At 37.1% G+C, this 25,141-nt stretch overlaps 1 protein-coding gene across 2 annotated transcripts in view; it reads right to left on the reverse strand.

The window, feature by feature from the left end:
- Positions 1-25,141, reverse strand: part of LOC132143929 (pyridoxal kinase-like) — a 47,851-nt gene that overhangs the window by 9,364 nt on the left and 13,346 nt on the right. Inside the window, exons 4-12 of one of the 2 annotated variants that reach the window (XR_009434299.1) lie at positions 24,998-25,081; positions 24,340-24,374; positions 24,140-24,225; positions 23,873-23,918; positions 21,500-21,611; positions 20,687-20,823; positions 20,510-20,576; positions 14,890-15,349; positions 6,735-6,990 (exon numbers count right to left, since the gene is read on the reverse strand). Coding sequence is in view for 1 of the 2 variants with exons in the window: in XM_059554576.1 (XP_059410559.1) it covers positions 15,237-15,349; positions 20,510-20,576; positions 20,687-20,823; positions 21,500-21,611; positions 23,873-23,918; positions 24,140-24,225; positions 24,340-24,374; positions 24,998-25,081 (680 nt within the window). In the remaining variant the exon portion in view is untranslated. Of the gene's footprint in view, positions 1-6,734; positions 6,991-14,388; positions 15,350-20,509; positions 20,577-20,686; positions 20,824-21,499; positions 21,612-23,872; positions 23,919-24,139; positions 24,226-24,339; positions 24,375-24,997; positions 25,082-25,141 lie in introns of those variants that run through there. The other variant, XM_059554576.1, reaches the window with a different exon arrangement.

The following is a 25,141-nucleotide window of genomic DNA, read 5'->3' on the forward strand; positions in this document are numbered from 1 at the left end:
CTTTTTGTTGCTGTACTGTATCAATGGGAAAACCCTTGTAGAGAGTCCATATATTCTTGAATGTGCAATGTCTTGTATACAGCTGTTCTTACAGCTGGGGGAAGTTGTGGCCTAGTGGTTAGAGAGCTTGACTCCTAACCCTAGGGTTGTTGGTTCGAGTCTCGGGCCAGCAATACCACGACTGAGGTGCCCTTGAGCAAGGCACTGAACCCCCAACTGCTCCTCGGGTGCCGCAGCATAAATGGCTGCCCACTGCGGGTGTGTGTTTACAGTGTGTGTGTGTGAGTGTGTTCACTGCTCTGTGTGTGCACTTTGGATGGGTTAAATGCAGAGCACGAATTCTGAGTATAGGTCACCATATTTGGCTGTATGTCACGTCAGGTCACTTCTAATGTGCCCTCTTCAACACTTTGTAAAGCCATCTCCTGATAAGGCCTAAAAAAAAAAAAGTTTGGTTCCGATTGGTTGTCAGTTGAGGTCATTGGTCGGTAGGGATTTTTTTTTTTTTTATTATTTATTTATTTTTTTCTCCAGTGGCAGTTTTACACACACACACACACACACACGCGCGCGCGCGCGCGCTGATTTTAAATGTGTGTACCGGTACTTTTACGACAGTGATTCTGTATTCCCGTTTAAAGTCTGTTGTTGCCATAGACACGCAAAACGCACACACACACACACAAAAAGCCTTCGCGGGAGTTTGACAGGCGATCTCATAGTAGATTAACATGGAGGATTTGAACTTGAAAAACGGAGTGTACAGACATCTTTTTGTAGTCAAACAACATTCTTTGTTATGTTCATTTATGTGGTTTATTTGATTTTGATGCTATAAATTAACTAGAAGCAAGAGACGATCAGTTAGTTTTAACTGATGATCTAACTTACAGCGATCTGTTCGACACATTCAAGAGCCACAAAACGGTATTTATTGTTTACATTTCTTTAAAAAATGACCACATTTGAAAGGTGAAATAACCAAATGAGACTTTGTTTCATATTAAAAGTAAGCTGGTAATGTTAATGTCCTGTCTGTCAGCATGTTGTCAGTGCCCTCTCTGTTCCGCGATATATTGTTTACTCCCCCCTCCCCCCGTGTTTCTCTTTATGTTACGATTTCCAAACCTTAAGTTATAGCTCACTTTAGGAATTGACAGTTAAAGGGTTTTGATGCAATACTTAATGGTTTTTAACGGATTACTTAAGTGTAAAACAGCATTTAAAGGAAACTGTAATTTAATTAACGATGTGTGAAAGACCGTTCTTCCCCAGTCTCATAAAATAAATTTGGGTCGCACATAAATTGACAGGGTCGGTCGGAAACCGGAACCAAACAAATTTTTTTTTTAGGCCTAAGGTGTGTAAAACCTATACATTATGAGCCATGGCAACCAAAGCAGTTTACTGCAGCTGAGGTCAAGATGTCTAAATCTATAATCAAATCAGTATCTTACACATACAAACAAACAAACACTTCTAAGAATTCTTTAAACAACCATTTAAACAAAGACATTATCATTACAAATTTCATCCATCGAAAATGTTCTTTCATCTCTGCATTTCCTTAAACTTTAGGATAAATATTATTCTGTACATATATTTACATCCTTTGAACAGCACTTTTTTTCTTTGCAAGAGCTCCCCTTAGATACTGACTAATAAATACATCATGGAAAATGTCAGTTATCTTTGATACTGTGTCTCAGAAAATACTACATACTTCAAGTGTCAACCAAAATGTATACAAAAGATGAACATTAACAACAGACAGAACTTTTGAAGTCAGAACTGCTTTGGTTAAGTCGAGCTTTGACAAAGGACTCAGTGGTCAATAATTCTCAGTGGGCCAGTGCACAGTGTATTTTCAGTCCTAGTACACCAGGGGTCTCACACAAAGGCTAATCCTTGTAGAAGTACAAAACATATGCCAAACAGCACCCACACATTGACATTTATAAACATACAAGCAAACCTGTTACCGGACCATGCATATGCTCACTTTGGTAACCAATTTTCCAGCTACAGAGCCCAACTACTGTACTGAAAAAAATGCTGCAAAGAGAAATTTCAATGAATTCCAAAGCCATGCTAGGAGGGGACATTTATTTCTATATAAGTTTCCATCCTTTCCCCAAAATACAGTGTCTGCATTCTTTGGGAAGTCATCCATTGATTGGCTTAAAATTTATAGTTAACATATATAATAAATATGGTATACATAGAGTTAGCAACAGCAACAGCCCTGTAGAACTATGCAGTGTTTAATAAACCGCTGTTTGACTAAATTCTTCTGATGTGAAATTCAGTGCAGTCTTGTATCGTGATACGTACGTATCGTATCGTGGGATCTGTATTGTGATACATATTGTAACTTTGCTGGTGATACACCCGCCTAGTGATTCAAACCTTGAAACCATCAAGACTTTTATCCGAGACTACATCCAGACATTTGTCAACGACCAAGGCAATGCAAGTATAGTCAACTAAACACTTTTCATAGCTCAACTCCATTTCTCTAATGGCTTCATTCATTCGGTCTCACTTGCCCTTCCCCCATGTATGAGTGATTATATGTTTGTCTGTTTAGATAAGTAAATAAAACTTTTGGTGCACAAATTACATAAGCGATTATATCACCGTTTTGTGAATAATGTTCCTTTTACAATCCGATCTAGCTACATGCTCTAATGCAGTGGTTCCCAAACTTTTTTGTAGAGAAAAATATTTTTAGGCGAGATATGCCTAGTCATATTTTCTTGTCTTTTCACCACTCTAGACGGAACAAAGTAAACACTGCAAATCCAAAGGTCCTTTGTGTCAAAGTGCTGGAGATTTGACGTGTCGCACCGCACCACAGCAGAGAACATCACTAGATTCTACTTATTTTTGTCACATTGCGCCGCTCTCATTTGGTGTAGACACATTGTTTTGGTATATTCATCATCTGCTTTACTTAGCTGGCACTGACAGTATTTTCACAAACTTTTAAATTACATAGGCTACTTAGAGCAGAATCATGCATCGTTCATTTATATTTCTACATGGCTCCCTGCAATACAACTCTGAGTCTTCAAAAGTGTCATCTAGTGGTCTGTTATTGATACAACCATAACTACTACAACTGATAACGGAGCGCTCAAGTGGTTACTGCGAGTCATGTTGAGGTAATTAAAATGTCAAATGAATATTTTGCATTCAATTATTTACTTATCAGGCAAGTGGCCTAAGCGGGAAAATTACGCAGTGTAGTCTTTATCACCCTGCAGAGTTTCTCTTGCAAAATAATCTGCTGACTGTACACTATCCCTCAGCCTTGCCGAGACCCCCTTGTCATGGCTCTGCTTCCCAGTTTGGGAACCACTGCTCTAATGCATTTAATACTGTAAGAAGTTTATTTTCTGTAGCCATGAAAATATTATTTCTTAGAGTTGATATGAAATTACACTGAACGTTCTCTGGATGAACTGATTAGTAGATGACAATATTAATTATGTTACAGTTACTACTGGCAGCTGATATAAATAAATTACAATTAATTATTTATATACATTTCCCTTATAAGCCAGAGTTGAAACCGTCTTTAAATGTTAAATGGCTAAAACCCTACTTAGAAAATTAAATGCGAAAATAAAACAAATTTTAATGCTTTATTTATCAGGGATAACCAAAAGAATTCATTCAATTGTGTTTGCTCATTTTAATTACAAAGGCTTTACCAATAAAGTAATGTGATGAATTAACAACGGTGGCCAATTTGGGTATCCACGTAAATCTTTTATTCATACAAGTTTCAGGTGACGGTGACGAACCAGGCCGCTCACACGAATCACCGATCTCGAGAAATAGAGATGACATCTCTTGCTCACAGATAGTAGAAGAAAAGTGCAGACACAAAACTTGTGTTTGGATTCAGTACTGTACAATCCCAATTTCACTGTACTGCACAACATTACTGGTTTTCCTTCCCTCCCAGCCTCAACTCACAGCACTTTAACAACCTCAGCCTTTCCAACATTGTGGTCAATGCAGCAGCAATTTAACAACATTTGGATGAAACCCCAGATCTGTTCAACTGGGTTGCTTGCTGTGGTGAGGAGATTTCCAATTCTGTTACTTTTCCTGATATAGACATAGTATTGCAAATAATCTTACAAATGAAGTAAAACTGGCAATTAGACACTACTTCCCTCATATCTCTAAATCACACAAAACTGAATAACCAGAAACAGGCAAGCGGCCATCAAAACGACAACAACATCCTGCGGCCTGCAAGTCATTATGGTGTATGTCAGTCAAGCCGTTTTTACAAAACAGAAGATAAATGCCCTGTATGCTGTCCAAATGAAGCAGGGAGCCGTTAAGAGGATAATGTCAAGGTGTCACTGCTAAAAATCTCTGACCCACATTCTAATCGTGAAAAACGAAGTTGCCCAACAACAATGTGACTACATACCCCCAATCGAGATGGATTGCTGTTATCTAACTCAGGTGCAAAGTAATAGTGTTAGGTTTAATTAAGAAGCTGTATCAGGTTAAAGGTAATGTTAGAAAGGTTCTGTCTAACGCAGAGCAGTGTCATGTATACACTGTGTGACATAAGAATCAAGAATTTATATCTTTATTTAAAAATCCTCCCAATGGCATACAATTATACATTACTCCGGCACAACAAAAAGTACAAAAGTTTGAAAAGAACTACACATTTATAATAAACCTTATTTACATGCTTTTTCTAAATAAACCTGGTCAAAATAACTGATTCAATAACATATTTTATTCTGAGCCAATCCATTATTGCTCTAATGAAGGAGGATTACAAAATATTGTGCATGTGCCATATGGCTGGCAAAGAATGACAGGTTTGGATTAAGACCAAAGTATAGAAGAATGGCACTTAATAAAACAAAGTTCAAAGCAATGAAACAATTTTCTGTTGCTTTTGCAACCCATTAATTGACTGGCCAAAACAATATATTGAAATTAAAATACAAAAAAAGAGGCAGGCCTACAATTTTATTCATTCATTAATGTAGATCCAAATTCATGAAGTGAGTTTGAATCAGACCTAATGAATGTCTTGATGTGCAATTCAGTGAACTCATATGTGCTTTTGATACACTAAAACCAAGCCAGTTCATAATGCTGTTCATACATTACTACATGATTATAGCCCTGGTTTCCTGTTCACTAACAGTTAATGAAGATCACTGACAAAAGCCTAAAATCAGAAGTAAATCAGCGCTCATCCTTCTGAGTGACAACTGCGATGTTTGAATTGTCATAGAAATTATCTGGGATAAGTTCAATGCGTCGCAGCAGTTCGAAAGATATTTAGCTTGTTAACTTTGCAGATCTGTCTGCGATCTAAGTCCTGTAATGTGAAATGTGTTTTGAACGGAAGTGACAAATGTTTGCAGTGTGAAAAACAAAAAACAGCTACCCAATGACTTTGAAAGTTGTGTAGTATAAGCAGAATAATACTCAAGGTACAGTCATATGAAGAATCACTGAACAACGGTTAATAAGTGAAATCCACTCTTTTCAATAAGAATCCACGCAACATGTTCAAGTTTGTCAAAAAAAAAAATATTGCCATGTGGACAAACAGAAAACTTCTTGGCTTAAAAATATGACCTGTGCTCCATACATCACTCCACTATCTGCAATAGAAAATGGACCCGATCTGTCTGCAAGATTTTGCAGATATGTGGTCGCACCTTTATTTGTTTGGAATGAATCAGATTACACTGGTAGCGCTCTTTGTTTTTGATTGACTAAAAAGAAATTAGATAGAAGAAAGACAACTCTAGTTTTGCTGTAAATTCAAATACACTGGCTGAATATGGATGGAATAGCATACTACTCTTAATATTCCTGCAGTAGCCTGTGGCAAAAAAATAAAGGCTGCATGACATGACAGTGTCTGAATTTGGAAGAGCGTTTTAGTAATCAGTACCATAAATCAAGCTTGGAAACATTTAACGGAACGTCGCAGAATTCCAGGTAGCCTACTGTAAATGTAACCTGTTATTCTGAATTAAAATAATAACAGCCTTTCAAAAAAGTCAGAAAATGTAAATAAGCACTATAGTAGGAAAAATTGTACATGTTAAAGACCCAAATGCGGTAACACATATGAGCTGGAATTATATAAAAACATGACTAATGTCAATTATAGTGCATAAGTAAAACCCACTCATCAACTACAGTGAAGACAAGAGCCCAGCGCTGCATCTGAACTCTAGTAACCCCGATAATCGCACGACAATGACGTGCACGCGGGTCGAGACTGACACACGGTAACCGAGTCATAAACACCACTCATCTTCAGCGGTGCTAAAGCCATATGCAAACGACTGCTGAGTGAACACGATGTATATCAGCTCATGCAAATGGAGGAAAATACCTATCTTAAACAGGTGCTCCGTGCGCTGTCAAACTGCCTTGCATTGGTTACTAAGCAGTGGGCTTTGTGAAGTGCCCTAAACACGCTGTCTATAAACCGGCCCCTGCAGTACAGGGAAAACCTCGAGCGCGTGCACAGCACCAAAAATTCATTCAGTACAAATGCAAAATAATAAAATATACGGAGAAAACACAGGGTTATGCAATGAACGCATGTTACCGCTTGTCAACGTTAATAACAGCATTATTAATAATAATCGGGTTAAGAGTACAGTCATCGTCTAGAGCGCGCGGCGGCACGTTGTATGCGCGTGTATTAACGTTACCTGCTTAAATGTCATCAGTGGATCTGCGTGGAGGATTCGTGCTTTTCCGCTTAATGCGATGCAATATGACAGTGCTGTCGGAAACTGGTACCTAAGCCTCTGGGTTGCTGCTCAGATGTGTCGTTATCCATCCACGCACAACACATTGCATCTAGTCGTAGGACTTCCTGTCCCTCTTCGACGGGAAACAATGGCGTTTTGTAGTTCCACCGCTCTCAGGCTGCTGTGAGACGCTGACCTCGTCAATAAAGTCAATCTGGAGAATTAAACAGACTTACATTTTTTTGACTATCAGTTAGTCTTCTTTAAAATCAAGTTTACCTCAAAGATAGTGCAGAAGTTGCATTTATACCATGGACGAAAAAAAGGTAGGCCAGATTTACTGCACAAAGACTAAATATGCAAATGCACAGGGATCATGTTATAAAAATATTAATAGCTAGGTGTGAAATTATCAGTCTAGATAAGGATTAATTGATTAAATAATTAAATATGTACACTGTCATGACTTTGACAAAGTTTAGAGTTGCAGAAACCATATTGGTGGTGGCTCAGAGCAGGCAAGATTTCTGGCTTTAGAGCTGTATTATGTTTTGAGCTGGCACAAAGCAGCCTTAGCTTGACTATGCAAAGACACCTTTGACGTTTGAAGCTGAACTACCAAAGAAGTGTCAAAGCTCCAATATTTTAGTATGGCTTTTTTGCTCCATTGTCTTTACACAGAATTTTGAGCGAGCCGAGCAGCCTAAACCTGACACATAAGTGACATTAAAAATGATAAAAAACATTCGTTTTTCTTAGCCTAAGAAACAAACATACAACATTTAATATAATACTTTGTTTTTATTTATTGCATTATAACATACATACATTATAAATGTGGATTTGTACACTACAATCTTTATTGTTACTGTTATATATAAAATATTCCGAATATGAAAACAAAGCACTAAAAACTTTACCAAACATTTTTTTTTTATTGTTTTTTTCTGACCCCATTCAGAACAGAAAACCAAAGAAAGAACACAAAACAAACCAAAACTATTTCTGATACCAACCATGTCAACAGAGAGGGAATCAAAATGAATTGTGAAGCACTGACATGTCACTATTAGAACTGTTAAGAGAGACATATTTACAGAGAAGTAGAATGATGCCTCGAGTTGTTGCCCTGGCAACATGCCCATTATGATGTCACTGGAATTCATATTTGGCGTTCTGTGAGAAGGACGCATTTTCAAGTGTATTTTTCTCATGTACTCTTGTCATAGAATCTTCTATTGAACAGTACTGTTGTGGACAAGAGTACATTACAGCAAGCACAGTGGTTTTAAACACTCATTTTACACACAAAATAACGACTCACACTGAGAGACCAAGACACATGGACTAATTTCTGTCAGATTCCATCGTTTTTGAAAGATGTTGCATCCTCAGAAACTATCCCGACTCACACCTCAGTCTACTATGTGAAAATGAAATGTAACAAAAATGAAATATATAAAACCTACTCAATCCATGAGTTATGGAAGTCGCAACTAACGTGGAGACTAGCTGGATATTTTGAGCACTAGTAGGCCTGAAATGCTTTTGTATATGTTGTAAGGCATTAAATGCCTTGTAATGGAAGGCAGCTAGTTATACAAAACTCTGTGAACTACAGATGACGACATATACATTTATGACAAATAGGTCCAAGTGTTTAAATCGCATCATATGGAGTCAGGACATCAGATTAAAAAAAGAACGGCATTAAGGGACCTAGTATACTAAAGATCGCTTCGTTTATGGCCTAAATAGTGGAATATTTTTTCTCAGATGATAGAAGCTCTATCCACTAGAAGGAGCTCAGCATCATTTGGTCAACTTTGATCCACAGTCTTACAATAGACAGCACATAATTTCCACAGACCGATTTACACTTAACAAATATAATGTATACAGAACAAACAAAAATGTAGTTCATGCCAAATGTTCTTGACCACACTTCCTCATGGAATTCACTAGACATCACTGCGAAAAATAATATTTGGTGACCGACTAACAGAGAAGAGACATCTTCCTTTACTTTTTTCTGACAGGGTTTCTTATATCACGACACACTTCTTGTTTAATTAAAAGTAAACACAAGTGTGCTTTCAGTGATAGCACGTTGTTGATATATTTAAAGCAACTGTATGTAGTTATGTTTATTTTCTAACTTTGGAGCCCCCTACAGTTAAGTTAGTAGAATTCACCGTCGTAAATATACGTGCATTTGTTGCTACCATAAAGAATTTCATACCCGCTCACAAATTTACACACTCCCAGAACAGATGTTTGAGTGTTTAAAAGAAACCAAAGCCATTCACCTTAGTAAAATTCAGTATACAATACAATTTGGCCTATTTTGAAACTCATTTCAAGGTGAAATCCTACATACTGCTGTTTTAAATATAGTTAACATGCATATTTTGCTGTTAACCATAAGATTAACGGTTCACCAAGGCATCTCCATGAAGAAGCAGCTATTTTGCCCTAAACTAAACCTGCACATTAAGCAAATGGTACCAGTACAGTTCATTCAGAGACAGTGATGTCATGATCATCTGTATACCAGCTCACTGTCTTTATTCATAAAGGCTAGACTTGGCTTTTCTTATTTTACTTCCCTCCCCCATTTATCGCTTCACACCCTCATATTCCTTCAGAGAACACAAATACTCACACACTCACAGTAGAACCATCCATTAGTCATTCACACATACACATATGTAATGTACAAGTACACATAAGAAGTTAGATAACAGCTCGGTAACTAATGAAAAGCTGAAGCACAAGCCCTGATTAGTCCTGCACATGGCCATCTTTTTTTTTTTCTAAAGAAAATAAGATGAAAATGTAGAAGTGGATGAAGAGGCGTGAATCTCATGAAAGAACATGCCTCGGTCATACAACCCGAATTCCGGAAAAGTTGGGACGTTTTTTAAGTTTTAATAAAATGAAAACTAAAAGACTTTCAAATCACATGAGCCAATATTTTATTCACAATAGAACATAGATAACATAGCAAATGTTTAAACTGAGAAAGTTTACAATTTTATGCACAAAATGAGCTCATTTCAATTTTGATTTCTGCTACAGGTCTCAAAATAGTTGGGACGGGGCATGTTTACCATGGTGTAGCATCTCCTTTTCTTTTCAAAACAGTTTGAAGACGTCTGGGCATTGAGGCTATGAGTTGCTGGAGTTTTGCTGTTGGAATTTGGTCCCATTCTTGCCTTATATAGATTTCCAGGTGCTGAAGAGTTCGTGGTCGTCTTTGACGTATTTTTCGTTTAATGATGCGCCAAATGTTCTCTATAGGTGAAAGATCTGGACTGCAGGCAGGCCAGGTTAGCACCCGGACTCTTCTACGACGAAGCCATGCTGTTGTTATAGCTGCAGTATGTGGTTTTGCATTGTCCTGCTGAAATAAACAAGGCCTTCCCTGAAATAGACGTTGTTTGGAGGGAAGCATATGTTGCTCTGAAACCTTTATATACCTTTCAGCATTCACAGAACCTTCCAAAACATGCAAGCTGCCCATACCGTATGCACTTATGCACCCCCATACTATCAGAGATGCTGGCTTTTGAACTGAACGCTGATAACATGCTGGAAGGTCTCCCTCCTCTTTAGCCCGGAGGACACGGCGTCCGTGATTTCCAACAAGAATGTCAAATTTGGACTCGTCTGACCATAAAACACTATTCCACTTTGAAATAGTCCATTTTAAATGAGCCTTGGCCCACAGGAAACGACGGCGCTTCTGGACCATGTTCACATATGACTTCCTTTTTGCATGATAGAGCTTTAGTTGGCATCTGCTGATGGCACGGCGGATTGTGTTTACCGACAGTGGTTTCTGGAAGTATTCCTGGGCCCATTTAGTAATGTCATTGACACAATCATGCCGATGAGTGATGCAGTGTCGTCTGAGAGCCCGAAGACCACGGGCATCCAATAAAGGTCTCCGGCCTTGTCCCTTACGCACAGAGATTTCTCCAGTTTCTCTGAATCTTTTGATGATGTTATGCACTGTAGATGATGAGATTTGCAAAGCCTTTGCAATTTGACGTTGAGGAACATTGTTTTTAAAGTTTTCCACAATTTTTTTACGCAGTCTTTCACAGATTGGAGAGCCTCTGCCCATCTTTACTTCTGAGAGACTCTGCTTCTCTAAGACAAAGCTTTTATAGCTAATCATGTTACAGACCTGATATCAATTAACTAGATGTTCTCCCAGCTGAATCTTTTCAAAATTGCTTGCTTTTTTAGCCATTTGTTGCCCCCGTGCCAACTTTTTTGAGACCTGTAGCAGGCATTAAATTTTAAATGAGCTAATTAAGTGGATAAAAGTGTAAAATTTCTCAGTTTAAACATTTGCTACGTTATCTATGTTCTATTGTGAATAAAATATTGGCTCATGTGATTTGAAATTCCTTTAGTTTTCATTTTATTAAAATTTAAAAAACGTCCCAACTTTTCCGGAATTCGGGTTGTATTTCAACCCAAAATAATTAACATTTTCTTTAATAAACTGCTGATTTTTACAATCATTACATTAAATAAAAAGTTACACTCACTTTAAGAGTCAGAGTTATGAAAGTCTTAACTAAGGTGAAGAATAACTGGATTTTCTGCGCACTTGTAGGCCTTAATGCAGTCTAAGTGTAACTATTTTTTACAGTTTATAAATTCTAAAACTATTTTCATGACGATTAATATATCATTTTGGTAATGCAAAAATATGATTAATAATTATAATATTTTATAAAATACTTATACACCTTGCTTTTGTTGTACTTTTTTTTTTTAACAATTCATGCTGATTTAGATGTAACTAATTATCATATTACAATAAAATGTGCATAATTGGCACCAAAAAACAATATAAAAAAAGATAATGGGCCTAAAATAGGCTTTGTTTCAAGCAAAATGCTTTTTTTTTTTTTTTTTTGGTCTTTCTTGTTCGTTCTCATTTCTTCTTTTGATTTTGGGGTTTAATGTGACATGGATATGTTTTCGTGAGATTCACTCAGAATGATCAGAGGATGAAACGATGGATAAAAGAAATGTGTTTGTGAAGAGCATTAGTTAAGTGTAAAACAGAAGTCAAAAATAATACTTGAGAAATCCATATCTATCTGCGGAGTGTCATGGAGAATGGCGTATATAAACAGACGTTGCCTGAATCAATCTCCTTATGAACTGAACAAAGGAGAACAAGTTTGATGAAATATATAACTCAACTGCTTTTTATTATCTTCCACAGCTTTGTAACCAGAAGGCACCATGTTCTCTGACATGGTGAGAGAGAAGCAGGTGCAGGTCCCAGACAGCACACATACACTGCTACTGTTAATCAAGGCATTTTAAGAAGTTCCCTCAGTACTTCAGACTTCATTAAAGTCTTTTCCTTTTAAGATATGAAAATACCATCAAATAAAAAGTTAAAACTACTTTTAAAGTTTCTTCTGCTTGTAAAAACAAGTAGATTATCAATGCAAATACAATCAGTTCAAAGCAAATGAGATGATAATGTTAGTTACACTGACAAACAAACATGAAGTGAAATGCTCGAACTTCCGCATTTATAAATGCTCAATGCAAAGTGAAATCAATGGAACGAGAATCATACACACGTGAGCAAGGCCAAAAATGATTACAGTCTATCTCACCAAAATCATCAACAAGTCACAAAATACAGCAGCGCATCTCTTCAATAATATGTAGTCCCAAAAAATAAACAATAAAACACATTTTAGACACAAGTTGGACTCTCACACAAATGAGTGCTTTGGGTCTGTAATACACTTTTAGCAACTTGTTCATTTTTGAAGTTGGCTACAACATATCTTTTCCAGATACAGGTATCTTATCAAGAACCACAGAGAGCAAATCTTTCTGGGTAAATCTCACCCAAACTAAAAAAGTCAAAGCCAAAGTAAACTCCCAAATCTAAAGATAAAAACAGAGAATTAGATTTTGCGTAAAGAAAATTATTTTGAATGAAGAAAATCACATTTTATCACTGAAAAAAAATGGCGACAAAAAAATAAAAATTATATATATATGTATATGTAAATATAAAGGAAAGGATACACAAACCCGATTCCAAAAATTTGGGACACTGTACAAATTGTGAATAAAAACAGAATGCAATGATGTGGAAGTTTCAAATGTAAATATTTTATTCAGAATACAACACAGATCACATATCAAAAGTTTAAATTGAGAAAATGTATAATTTTAAGGGAAAAGTTGATTTTAAATCTCATGGCATCAACACATCTCAAAAAAGTTGGGACAGGGCCATGTTTACTACTGTGTGGCATCCACTCTTCTTTTTATTACAGTCTGCAAACGTCTGGGGACTGAGGAGACAAGTTGCTCAAGTTTAGGAATAGGAATGTTGTCCCTTTCTTGTCTAATACAGGCTTCTAGTTGCTCAACTGTCTTAGGTCTTCTTTATTGCATCTTCCTCTTTATGATGCACCAAAATTTTCTATGGGTGAAAGATCTGGACTGCATCCTTCTTCTACGCAGCCATGATGTTGTTATTGATGCAGTATGTGGTCTGGCATTGTCATGTTGGAAAATGCAAGGTCTTCCCTGAAAGAGACGACATCTGGATGGGAGCATATGTTGTTCTAGAACTTGGATATACCATTTAGCATTTTTGGTGCCTTTCCAGATGTGTAAGCTGCCCATACCACACACACTCATGCAACCCCATACCATCAGAGATGCAGGCTTCTGAACTGAGCGCTGATAACAACTTGGGTTGTCCTTATCCCCTTTAGTCCGGATGACATGGCATCTCAGTTTTCCAAAAAGAACTTCAAATTTTGATTCGTCTGACCACAGAACAGTTTTCCACTTTGCCACAGTCCATTTTAAATGAGCCTTGGCCCAGAGAAAACGCCTGCGCTTCTGGATCATGTTTAGATATGGCTTCTTTTTGGACCTAGAGAGTTTTAGCCGGCAGCGGTGAATGGCACGGTGGATTGTGTTCACCGACAATGTTTTCTGGAGGTATTCCTGAGCCCATGTTGTGATTTCCATTACAGTAGCATTACTGTATGTGATGCAGTGCAGTCTAAGGGCCCGAAGATCACAGGCATCCAGTATGGTTTTTCGGCCTTGACCCTTACGCACAGAGATTATTCCAGATGCTCTGAATCTTTGGATGATATTGTGCACTTTAGATGATGATAACTTCAAACACTTTGCAAATTTTCTCTGAGAAACTCCTTTCTGATATTGCTACACTATTTTTCACCGGAGCATTGGGGGAATTGGTGATCCTCTGCCCATCTTGACTTCTGAGAGACACTGCCACTCTGAGAGGCTCTTTTTATTTAAAAAGTTGCAAATTGGTCCTCCAGCTGTTCCTTATGTACATTTAATTTTTCCCGCCTCTTATTGCAACCTGTCCCAACGTTTTTGGAATGTGTAGCTCTCATGAAATCCAAAATGAGCCAATAATTGGCATGACATTTCAAAATGTCTCACTTTGAACATTTGATATGTCATCTATATTCTATTGTGAATAAAATGTAAGTTTATGAGATTTGTAAATTATTCCATTCCTTTTTTTACTCACAATTTGTACAGTGTCCCAACTTTTTTGGAATCGGGTTTGTACATATATAATAGGGCATCCAAAATAAAAGTTTGTATATGTGCAATTAATTGATCTGACAGCACTAATATATAATTAAAATTAAATATACTTTTATAAATGTATATACAATAAAAAAAAAGATATAAAGTTGATAATTTTTCCCATTGCAGAGAGCAACAGAGAACTGGGGAAAAGAATACAGTAATAAAAAAATACCCTAATACACAAAATCTTAATGGTCCTAATAATATCCTTCTTTTTCCTTTATGCAATAAAAATCTTATTTTGATCTTTTGATTCAGGACGAAATATGACTCGGGCATTTCTTGACAGTTTTTGTGAGACTCAGCCATCTAGGTTTTGTTTTCTGTGTTTGTTGCTGAACTGCTCTGACTCAAAATCATAGAGCATAGAAAGCATCACACCTATATTCATTTAATTTTTTTGTTTGTTTTTACATTTTGTTCCTCACAAGATCAATGGCAGTTTAGTTCCATAACTGACCTGGTCTGGAAATGTCAGTGACTGGGGCTTTATGTGCAGGACGAACCGGAGTTCTTGAGCAGCTTTGAGAGAAAGAGAGAGACAGAGATGGTGAAGATGCACAAAATCGAGAAAATGAGAGGCTGATCAACTCTCCCACTCTCCTATTGGTTACTCTCTCTCTCTGAGCGCAATGGCTCTCTTCCTCTCACTTGTTTGGCTGTACCCTGTTGAATCTCTTGAAATGGAACTGTTGTGCTCTGGCTGAGATTCTAAGGCAATGTCACATTACATATCAAAATGTACAACATCTATACATTGTGCAGTTGTGAGCGGAGGGTGAGATGTGTGGATGAGATGTGGTGGCTCTATATAACAGTGGCCTCCATGACTACGGCTGGATCCTCTATGTCAGCTTTACTCTGGATCATCCGTAACTCCAGCTGGGCCGGGCTGGGTCTTCTGCCAGGACCTGCAATCTCTGAAAACACACAAGAGAGGGATGACTCCGTGATCATTCAATTACACTACTGCTTAAAGGGGGGCTACAATGGTGTTTCGTGTATTCAGTTTTTCACAGTGTTAAAGAGATGGATTCTCATTCTAAACATGGCCAAAGTTTTAAAAAATAATATGGATGAATGACAAAGCATTTCTGTGCTGAAAATCTTACTTCCAGGTTGGTACAAGTTTCGGCTGTTTTTTTTCGATTGTGGATTTAATGCCGTAGACGAGAATTATATGAGCATTTCTCCCGGAAAAGCGCGCCCACGCACACATTGACCAGAGGAGAGCGAGACCACGCACATCAACGCGCTTCCTCGGGAGATCGTCGGCAGCGATCCATAGGATTTGTTCGAGAATGTCTCCAAATAAATTTGTTTTTGGATGTGAGGGAAAGTTTACCGTGTTCAGCTTCCCCAAGAACCCAGCGTTACGTGAACAGTGGATGCAGTTTGTTTTTCCGGGGCAGTGACGGAGTGTATCGAGTGCGTGTGTGTGTTCTGGTCATTTGAGTGACGAATGTTTTATAAACAAAGCCCAAGTCGACGCTGGATTTGCACATCGTTTGCTATTAAAACATGGAGCAGTCCCTGTGATAAAAGACCCCATTCATGTAAGTACAACTGCATCAGATTTCTGTCTTTTGATGGAAATCAGCACATAAGTGAATATATGTTAATGGCAGTGATGCCAGTAACGCGTTACATAGTAACGCGTTACTCTAATCTGACCACTTTTTCAGTAACGAGTAATCTAACGCGTTACTATTTCCAAACCAGTAATCAGATTAAAGTTACTTAACCAAGCAGTGTGCGTTACTATTTTTGTCATTTTCCTTAATAAAAATATATATCTTCTTGCATCTCGGGGAGTGAAGTCACGTATGCGACAAGTCACGTTTTCAGCATGCATGAGGTTCACGTCACGTGTAGGTATCACGCAGCGACACAAACGTAAACAATGGAGGGTGGCGAGAGATGCGCATTTTCTAGATGGAAATACAGTCACTATTTTGAGTTTGTGTCAGCTAAAGATGACAACATTAAGGTCCGTTGTACACTCTGTGCTGGCGGCGACAAAGTGCTATCTAGCTACAGAAACACTATGTCGAATTTGAAAAAACATTTGGAGTCGCAGCACTGCACCGTCAAACTTATAGAGCAAGTCACACCAGGTGATGCGAAGCAGAGCGCAGGAGGTCCCCGACCACCCAAACAACAAAAGCTGGACTTCGGTGCAAAACCCGTAAGTGGGGGAGAGTTGAAGAAGTTAGTCGGGCAGTTTGTTGTGGAGGAAATGCTGCCATTAAATACGGTTGACTCGCCCTCGTTTCGTGCCATAATAAACAAGATCCCTATTACTGCCAATGCCGCGCTGCCTCACAGAACAGCTTTTTCTTCTTACATGGAGGAGGAGTATGCAGTGATGGAGAGAAATCTGAAGGCCGCGCTGAATGAGGTCGACTTTGTGTCAACAACCGCGGATATTTGGACTGCTAACAACAGAAGTTATATGGGAGTAACGCTCCACTGGATCAGTAGATCCACATTAGAGCGCAACAAGGCTGCATTGGCATGTAGGAGAATTCGCGGCAGACACACGTATGATGTTATTGGTGCAGAAATCGAAAACATTCACTCTTCGTATGGATTACTACACAAAGTCGTTGACTGATAATGGATCAAACTTTGTCAAGGCGTTTAATGTTTATCAGCCTGTCACAGAGTCCGATGATGAGACGGAGGAGGGAGAGTCCACCCCCACAAATGATGATGTCACTTTTTTAGATATGTCAGAAATCCTCTCAGCTGAAGATGAAAGTGAATGCCAGCTGTCTCTTCCCCCACACCACAGGTGTGCTTCACACGCCATCAACCTAATTTCCACAAATGATGTAGATAAATATTTAACTTCCAATGCAGAGAGCAAGGCTGTGTATAGGAGCAGCACAGCAAAATGCTCAGCTCTTTGGACCAAATCAAGTAGATCTACCCTTGCATCAGAAACAGTGGAGGAAGTCAGCAAAAGAAAGCTCCTGGTACCAACATCCACAAGGTGGAATTCATTTTTTGATGCTGTAAAGAGAGTTGCAGAAATCCCCATGTGTGAGCTGAATACTCTGTGCACCAAGCTGGGAATTAAGTGCTTCAAAGAGAAAGAGTACCAGTTTCTGCATGAGTACTGCACCGCCATGAAGCCTCTGACTGCAGCACTTGATATTTTACAAGGTGACTGTCCTTATGGGACTTTACTGCCCACACTTGAAGTTCTGATGCAGAAGACCCTGGATGTGAAAGATGCCCTATCCAGTATGACTGCAGGCCTTCCAGATGCCATAGTGCAGGTATGTTCCCCTCTTTTAAACTAGTTAAAATTTCTCGTATCACACTAGTCATGAACATGGAACAGAATGTACATTATCATTGCAAAAGAAGATAAAATAAAATAAAAAATACAAATGTCAGTAAGTAACCTAAAACAAAAGTAAATCCATAATATTGATCCCACATTAGGCATGATTTGTAATTAATTCAATGACATAATAAATAGTAGGCCTTGTATGCATTAACATATCAATTATATTTTTCAGGCTATCCAGACTCGTTTTGGCGGTGTGCTGGACGACAAAGATGCCCTTCTCGCAGCAGTCAGTTGTCCAAAATTCAAACTCAGATGGCTGAGAGATGCAGGTAGGAGAGAGCGAGTAAAAGAGCTTCTGACAGCAGAGTGCCGCCGTACAACTGCTCTTGCAGCACAGAGCCCTGCTAGTGTGCCCACCACATCTGCCAGCCAAGGTGAGATGGACTTTTTCACTTTTGAGGCAGAGCCAGAGGAGACCTATTCTGCAGAAAATGAAGTCATGGACTACCTGAGGTCAGCATATGACCTTCAGATTCTGCATCAGTTTTCAAACATAAAGAACATTTTCTTGAAGTATAACACTCCAACCCCATCAAGTGCTCCTGTGGAGCGGCTTTTCAGTCTGGGAGGTTTGGTGCTCACTCCTAGAAGAAATAGACTTTCTGACAAAAGGTTTGAGAAGCTTCTGTTAATGAGGTACAACCACTGGTTTACTCGCCCCACTCCATTGTTTCACTCATAACATGGGATTACACCATAAGATTAGGCCAAAGTAACAAAAGTAAAAAAAAACATGATATAAGCTTACATGTGGTGTTATACACTTGTTTTGTTTTGTAAAACCACTCATTGCTGCTCTAATGCTGTGAATAACAGGTTCAATGTTGATGAAACATGTTAAAAAGATGTCAAGAAATTTGATAGTCTTTTTCTTTATTTTATATTAAAAACAACTATTTATGTTAAGTGAAGTCAAGAAAGACTATTTTATTTTTTATTAAAACAAGTATTTATGTTAAGTGAAGTCAAGAAAGACTATTTTATTTTTTATTAAAACAAGTATTTATGTTAAGTCAAGAAAGACTGCATTTATTTTTTGTAAAAACATGCATTTTTTCAGGAAATAGTTTTTAAGTTCAACTTTAATTGTCAGGAGATAGATTGTTGATGTTACTGTTAAAAATACACTTCCAATAAAGTGAGTGTTGGCAAAACCGGTAGTCATTTTTATGTTGTCGGCAGCTGCTGAATGTAACTAATAAAGTAACTTAGTTACTTTTAAAATCAAGTAATCTGTAAAGTAACTAAGTTACTTTTTCAAAGTAACTGTGGCAACACTGGTTAATGGAAACAACACAGAATATCAGTATTGTAGCTCCGCCCACGGACGCCTCCAGGAGCTCGGCTTTTTCCGGAGAGAATCGGAAAGCTGTATTTTTCTTTTATAAATATGATAAAACGAAAGACTTTTTGGATATATGAAGGATGCAGTACTACTCCATAGGTACTCAAGATTAACATGAGATTAGGTAAAACTTTAAAGTTTGGGGTCGGTAAGATCTTTTAATGTTTTGAAAGTATTCACGCCAAAACATGCATTAATTTTATCAGAAATACAGTAAAATATGTAACATTGTGAAATATTATTACAACTTAAAATGACTGTTTTCTATTTTTCTATTTTTTTTTTAATGTAATTTATTCCTGTGATGCTAAACTGAATTTGCAGCATCATTACTCGGGCTTCAGTGTCACATTATCTTTCAGAAATCATGATAATATGATTATTTACTGCTTAAGAAACTTGTGAGTGTTCAATGCTGAAAATAGTGCTTAATATTTTTGTGAAAACAAATAAAAATCTTACTGACCCCACATTTTTGAACAATAGCGTTTATACATAAACAGTGATAGTGATGCATGAATTACATGCTTAGTCTTTAGAATGAAAAATAAAGAAGTGAAGTCTGCACACTGAAAACTACTGCTCCAGAGGAATTTAATCAAGCAACATTTCGACCTTCAGGTCTTCATCAGGCACTGATCACGTGCCTGATGAAGACCTGAAGGTTGAAATGTTGCTGTCTATATCATTCAGTCTTGCACCTGCGTCCTATTTGGATGTTTGGGATGTGCACACCTTTTTTGTATTTTTAGTCTTTACAATGGCCATAACTGTAAACCAATGTAAGTGAACAAATATTCTATGATTGAGATTTTATCATTTTAATTAGTAAAAACAATTTAATCTAATAATTTATAAAATATAATATAATAAGTCATTTCTCGCTAATTTTTGAATGTTTAATGGATTTTGTTACTTCATACTGATGCAAGATACCTGAAAAACATTATTATTATTGTTCTTAGTTTTATTTTTGACTCAAAATATTACTTGGAAAAAAAAAAGTTTACTGAAAAGCATAGTTCACCCAAAAATGAATTTTCTGTCAGTATTTCCTCACCTTCTTTCTTCTGTTGAACATAAAAGAAGGTATTTTAAAGGAAGTGGGTAACCAAACAGCTGATGGATTGGTTGCCCACATTCTTTAAAATATCTTCTTTTATGTTCAACAGAAGATCAACTTGAGCCAAATGAGGACAGAATTTTTAATGACAGTGTTTGCAGACCTCATGCCACATTTTTTCTTTTTTTAAGTTTATATTGTTTAATCTTTTAAATAAAAGTATGTTTAGTATTATATTAGTTTTTGAAATTGTATTGACAACCCTACAACATGCATATCAAATACACATCTTTTGGCTGTTGTTTTACCATGGGCATAAGATATAGTCCTCCGAATGACATGGTGCATAACAGAGAAGGTCTTCTCACAAGCCGTCTGCGAAGAACAGAATAACAGGGAGAAAGAGACTTGATCAGCATTTTCTTACTACGCTGCATGATCACTGGGATGTGTTTCTGGCACAATGATTTAATATATGCTGTTACCTTCAGGTCTGTTGGGTAATGGTGAGTCCAGGCCAACAGCATAGCAGCAAACAGATCCCCGGTCCCCACAAACACCGCATCCACCTTCGGCACCTCTATTCGGATCCGCTGGGTCTTCCTTGTACCGTCAGGCATCACTGCACAAACGTGCTTATTTTATTCATCATTCTCTTTACAAGAACTTATCATAAGCCGCGTTTCCACCGCAGGAACTTTACCCAGGAACTAGGGACTTTGGGCTGGTACTCGGTGTGTTTCCACCGCAGGAACCAGGATCTAAATAAAGTTCTGGGTAAAAAAATGCTCCTCAGAAAGTCCCTGCTGGCGAGGTGGTACTTTTCAAAGTTCTGGAACTTTAGGGGGCGCTAAACATCCTGATTGGTCGAGTTCATGCAGCATTGGTTGAGTTCAACCACCATTTATTCGGATCATTTTCAAAATATTACTGTTATTGTGTCTTGTCTATTTGCCTAATCTTCCTGGTACTTTAGACCGCGGTGGAAACACAGAAAGCTTCAGGTCTGGGGAGAAAAAAGTTCCTGGTACAAATGTTCTGGTTAATTTTGGTAGAAACGCGGCAATACATGTACCAGCCCTAATCTTTACCCACCAGGCTACACAATCCCATAGATATAAAAACACTAACATAAAAATATCTGAACTCATATGCATTCAAACAGCTCTTATGATTGCAAATTTTGTCATTGGTCAAATCTGCACACAGTGATATTATCTTCCACTGTTCAGTAGTTGACGAGTTTTTAGATTCATGACAAAGCAATTTTGAGCTGCACAGGAAGCGCACACACTTACAAATGCGCTGACTGCCAAAAGACACCAGGAATCTGTCTCCGAGACGAGCGGGCAGATCAGAGCTGGTGATGACCACGGTGTCTGGACCCATCTTATGCAGCAGGTCCATCACCTGAACACACACACACACACAGTCTGAGACCTCGACTGGGTGCAAGTAACATGTGAACAGCAATGTGCCTTGTTTCAAAAGTTTCAAAAAAATACAGACAACAGTCTTCAAAGGGGTTCACAAAAAAGGGTGCAATTATAACAATAATAAAAATGATATTCACATTACAATAACAATAATGTTAGTAGATAAAATAATAAAAAGAAGTATGATTTTAAACTACTACTACTATTAATTATCTTTTAGTAGATTATTAGATAATATTAAGATTTTAATTTATTTTCTATTATAAAAAATATATACAAAAATATTTTTATTGTTCTTATATTCCTTATTATCAATAATAATAACAATAACAATTATAATTATTATTATTATTTACATTAATATATATTATATTATAATAATATAGTAGATAATATATGTATATATAAGATAATACAATTTTTGACAATAATAATTTAATTATACCATATTGACCCATATATACTATAGTGACCCTTCATCTTTGAGAATTCAGGGCATTGAAATTATTAAATAATCAATACGTGGAGGTGATATTTTAAAACAGTTATTGCGACGTGAAACCTTTTGGATATGGAGTTTCAAAGCAATGGACTATCCAGGATTAAATGAGGAGATAGATTATAGACCTTTTCTGTGATTTTGTAATATTGTTCTTTACTGTGACTACTCTTTTCATATATATTGTAAATGTATATGTGTATACATTTGTATGCATGAATGTGTATGCATGTGTATGCATGAATATATGCATGCTACCTGTTGCTTGTGTTTTTGCTTACATTGTGACCAACAGCTTTATTGCTGAGAATCATGTGAGAGGCGTGATCTAGTAATATATGAATGAATGTATATGCATGCTATCTGTTGCTTCTGTTTATTATTGTGACCAGCAGCTTCGGTGTTGAGAATCATGTAAGAGGCGTGCCCTAGTAATATATGCATGAATGTATATGCATGCTATCTGTTGCTTCTTTGTTTATTATTGTGACCAACAGCTTCAGTGTTGAGAATCATGTAAGAGGCGTGCCCTAGTAATATATGCATGAATGTATATGCATGCTATCTGTTGCTTCTTTGTTTATTATTGTGACCAACAGCTTCAGTGTTGAGAACCATGTGAGAGGCGTGCCCTAGTAATATATGCATGAATGTATATGCATGCTATCTGTTGCTTCTTTGTTTATTATTGTGACCAACAGCTTCAGTGTTGAGAACCATGTGAGAGGCGTGCCCTAGTAATATATGCATGAATGTATATGCATGCTATCTGTTGCTTCTTTGTTTATTATTGTGACCAACAGCTTCAGTGTTGAGAACCATGTGAGAGGCATGCCCTAGCAATGTATGCATGAATGTATATGCATGCTATCTGTTGCCTGTGTTTCTGTTTATTATTGTGACTAATAGCTTTAGTGCTGAGAACCGTGTGAGAGGCGTGTCCTAGTAATTACCTGCAGACCTTCAATACTGATTGTCAGCACCTGTGTGTTTGCTTCTACCTGTGTGTCTTTGTCATTATAAGATCAGTTTTTTATCTGCTTCACTATGCCCTGAAGAAGGCCCCATGCCGCTACGCGTGGGCATTTTAAAGTTGTCCATTTAGGACATGTCAATAAATACATTTTAATTATGGAGTGCCTCGGCTATCAGAGATTTCTTTTCTCTACACTGCCTCTTAAGATGTTCTACCTTGGACTGAAGAGCACCCAAATCACACTTAAAATGGATTGAGCACCCCATTCATCTTGAATCTAAACTATAATAATTTAATATTATATAATAATGATGATACAGTAATAAACAATATATAATAAAATAACAATTAAGACAATAATCATTTATATTCCAATACTAATAAAAACATTATTTATTACTTAATAATAATAATACAACTACTATTTATAATAACTGTTTATTTTTATTACTCTATTGATAATAACATTTATTATTAATGATAATAATAGTAATCATTTGAAATATTAAAAAAATTATTTTATTACTAATTTAATATTAGATAATAATAACATTAATAATAATAATAATATATAGTATAATAAAATATATAATAAGGTAATACTAAAAATAAAATGACTTTTTAAATAATAATATTAATAAAAATTGGAAATGTATCATTTGCAGCTAGTGCATATAATTTATATTGATGTTTATGTCTGCTTCCCATTTTTAAGGCTATTATGAGGGCCATGATTTCTCATGTATGTATTTGAACTCACCTCAACAGCATCTTTCTCCGTGCTGATATTCTTCCCTGTCAACAACCTGGAACAAAGAACATGGACTGAGAAGCGTTGCTGGCACAACAGTGTGATGTGAGCAGCTGCTTTATTCATGGGTAAATCCACAGCTGACCACCAGAGGGAACTACAATCAGTCTTCTGTCAGCAATCTTACTGAAGCAGGTGAGGGGCTAGAGGTTTGACATTTGCACTACACAAACATCCAATCACTAAATAACACACACAAAGCTGTTTTCTACTCACTCGGCCTCAAACTGGTTGGGCGTGATGATATCGGCCACAGGCACCACTTTATTCTTGTACACCGGATGGAGATTCTGAGGAACATACTGCGAGAGGTAAAGAGTACTATGAGAAATAAAAGTCACATTTCCAAATTCTGGTTCCTGTATAATGAACAGAATGGGACAGAAGATAAAACAAAAGCACACAAGTACACTTACCATTGAACCATGGTCACCCAAGACAGGGTCACAAACTGAGAGAAACGGTAAAACAAGTTATACTTTAATGTACAAGATTAATGTACACTAGCGTTCAAAAGTTTGGAATCACGAAGACAAAGTTTTTAATGTTTTTAAAAGAAGTCTCTTATGCTCGCAAAGGCTGCATTTATCTGATCAAAGAAAACAGCAATATCAAGAAATCTAACAATTTTAAATATCTATTCGAATATATTTTTTATTCCTGTGATGTCAAAGCTGTATTTCCAGCATCATTACTCCAGTCTTCAGTGTCACATGATCCTTCAGAAATCAATCTAATATACTGACTTGATGCTTAAGAAACATTTCCCATTATCAATGCTGAAAACAGTTGTGCTGCTTCATTTTCGTTCTGATTCTTTGATCAACGGTAACGTTCAAAATACCAGCATTAAATTGAAATAGAAATTATACATTTTTGTAACATTGTAAATGTCTTTGCTGTCACTTTTGTTCAACATAACGCATCCTGGCTGAATAAAAGACTAAAAGAATAAAAAATGACCCCAAACTTGTTAACAGTAAACATGCTTGTAAAAACCATTCATAATGTAGAAAATCTATAGGTTACAACTTTTATGTTAAGATAGGATGAAAGAGGCTGAAAAACACTCACCGTATACAAGGTTAGGATTGGCTCTCTTCAGCTCTTGAACAATGTCGACCACCATCTCCAGAAACGATTTGTCTCTATTGTAACCTGCAGTAATGAAAAGAGCAGAGCTGAGATATACTGATCACCCAGCACAAAAAGTGAGAA

This window comes from Carassius carassius, chromosome 7 (assembly GCF_963082965.1).
Source record: "Carassius carassius chromosome 7, fCarCar2.1, whole genome shotgun sequence".
NCBI lineage: Eukaryota > Metazoa > Chordata > Actinopteri > Cypriniformes > Cyprinidae > Carassius > Carassius carassius.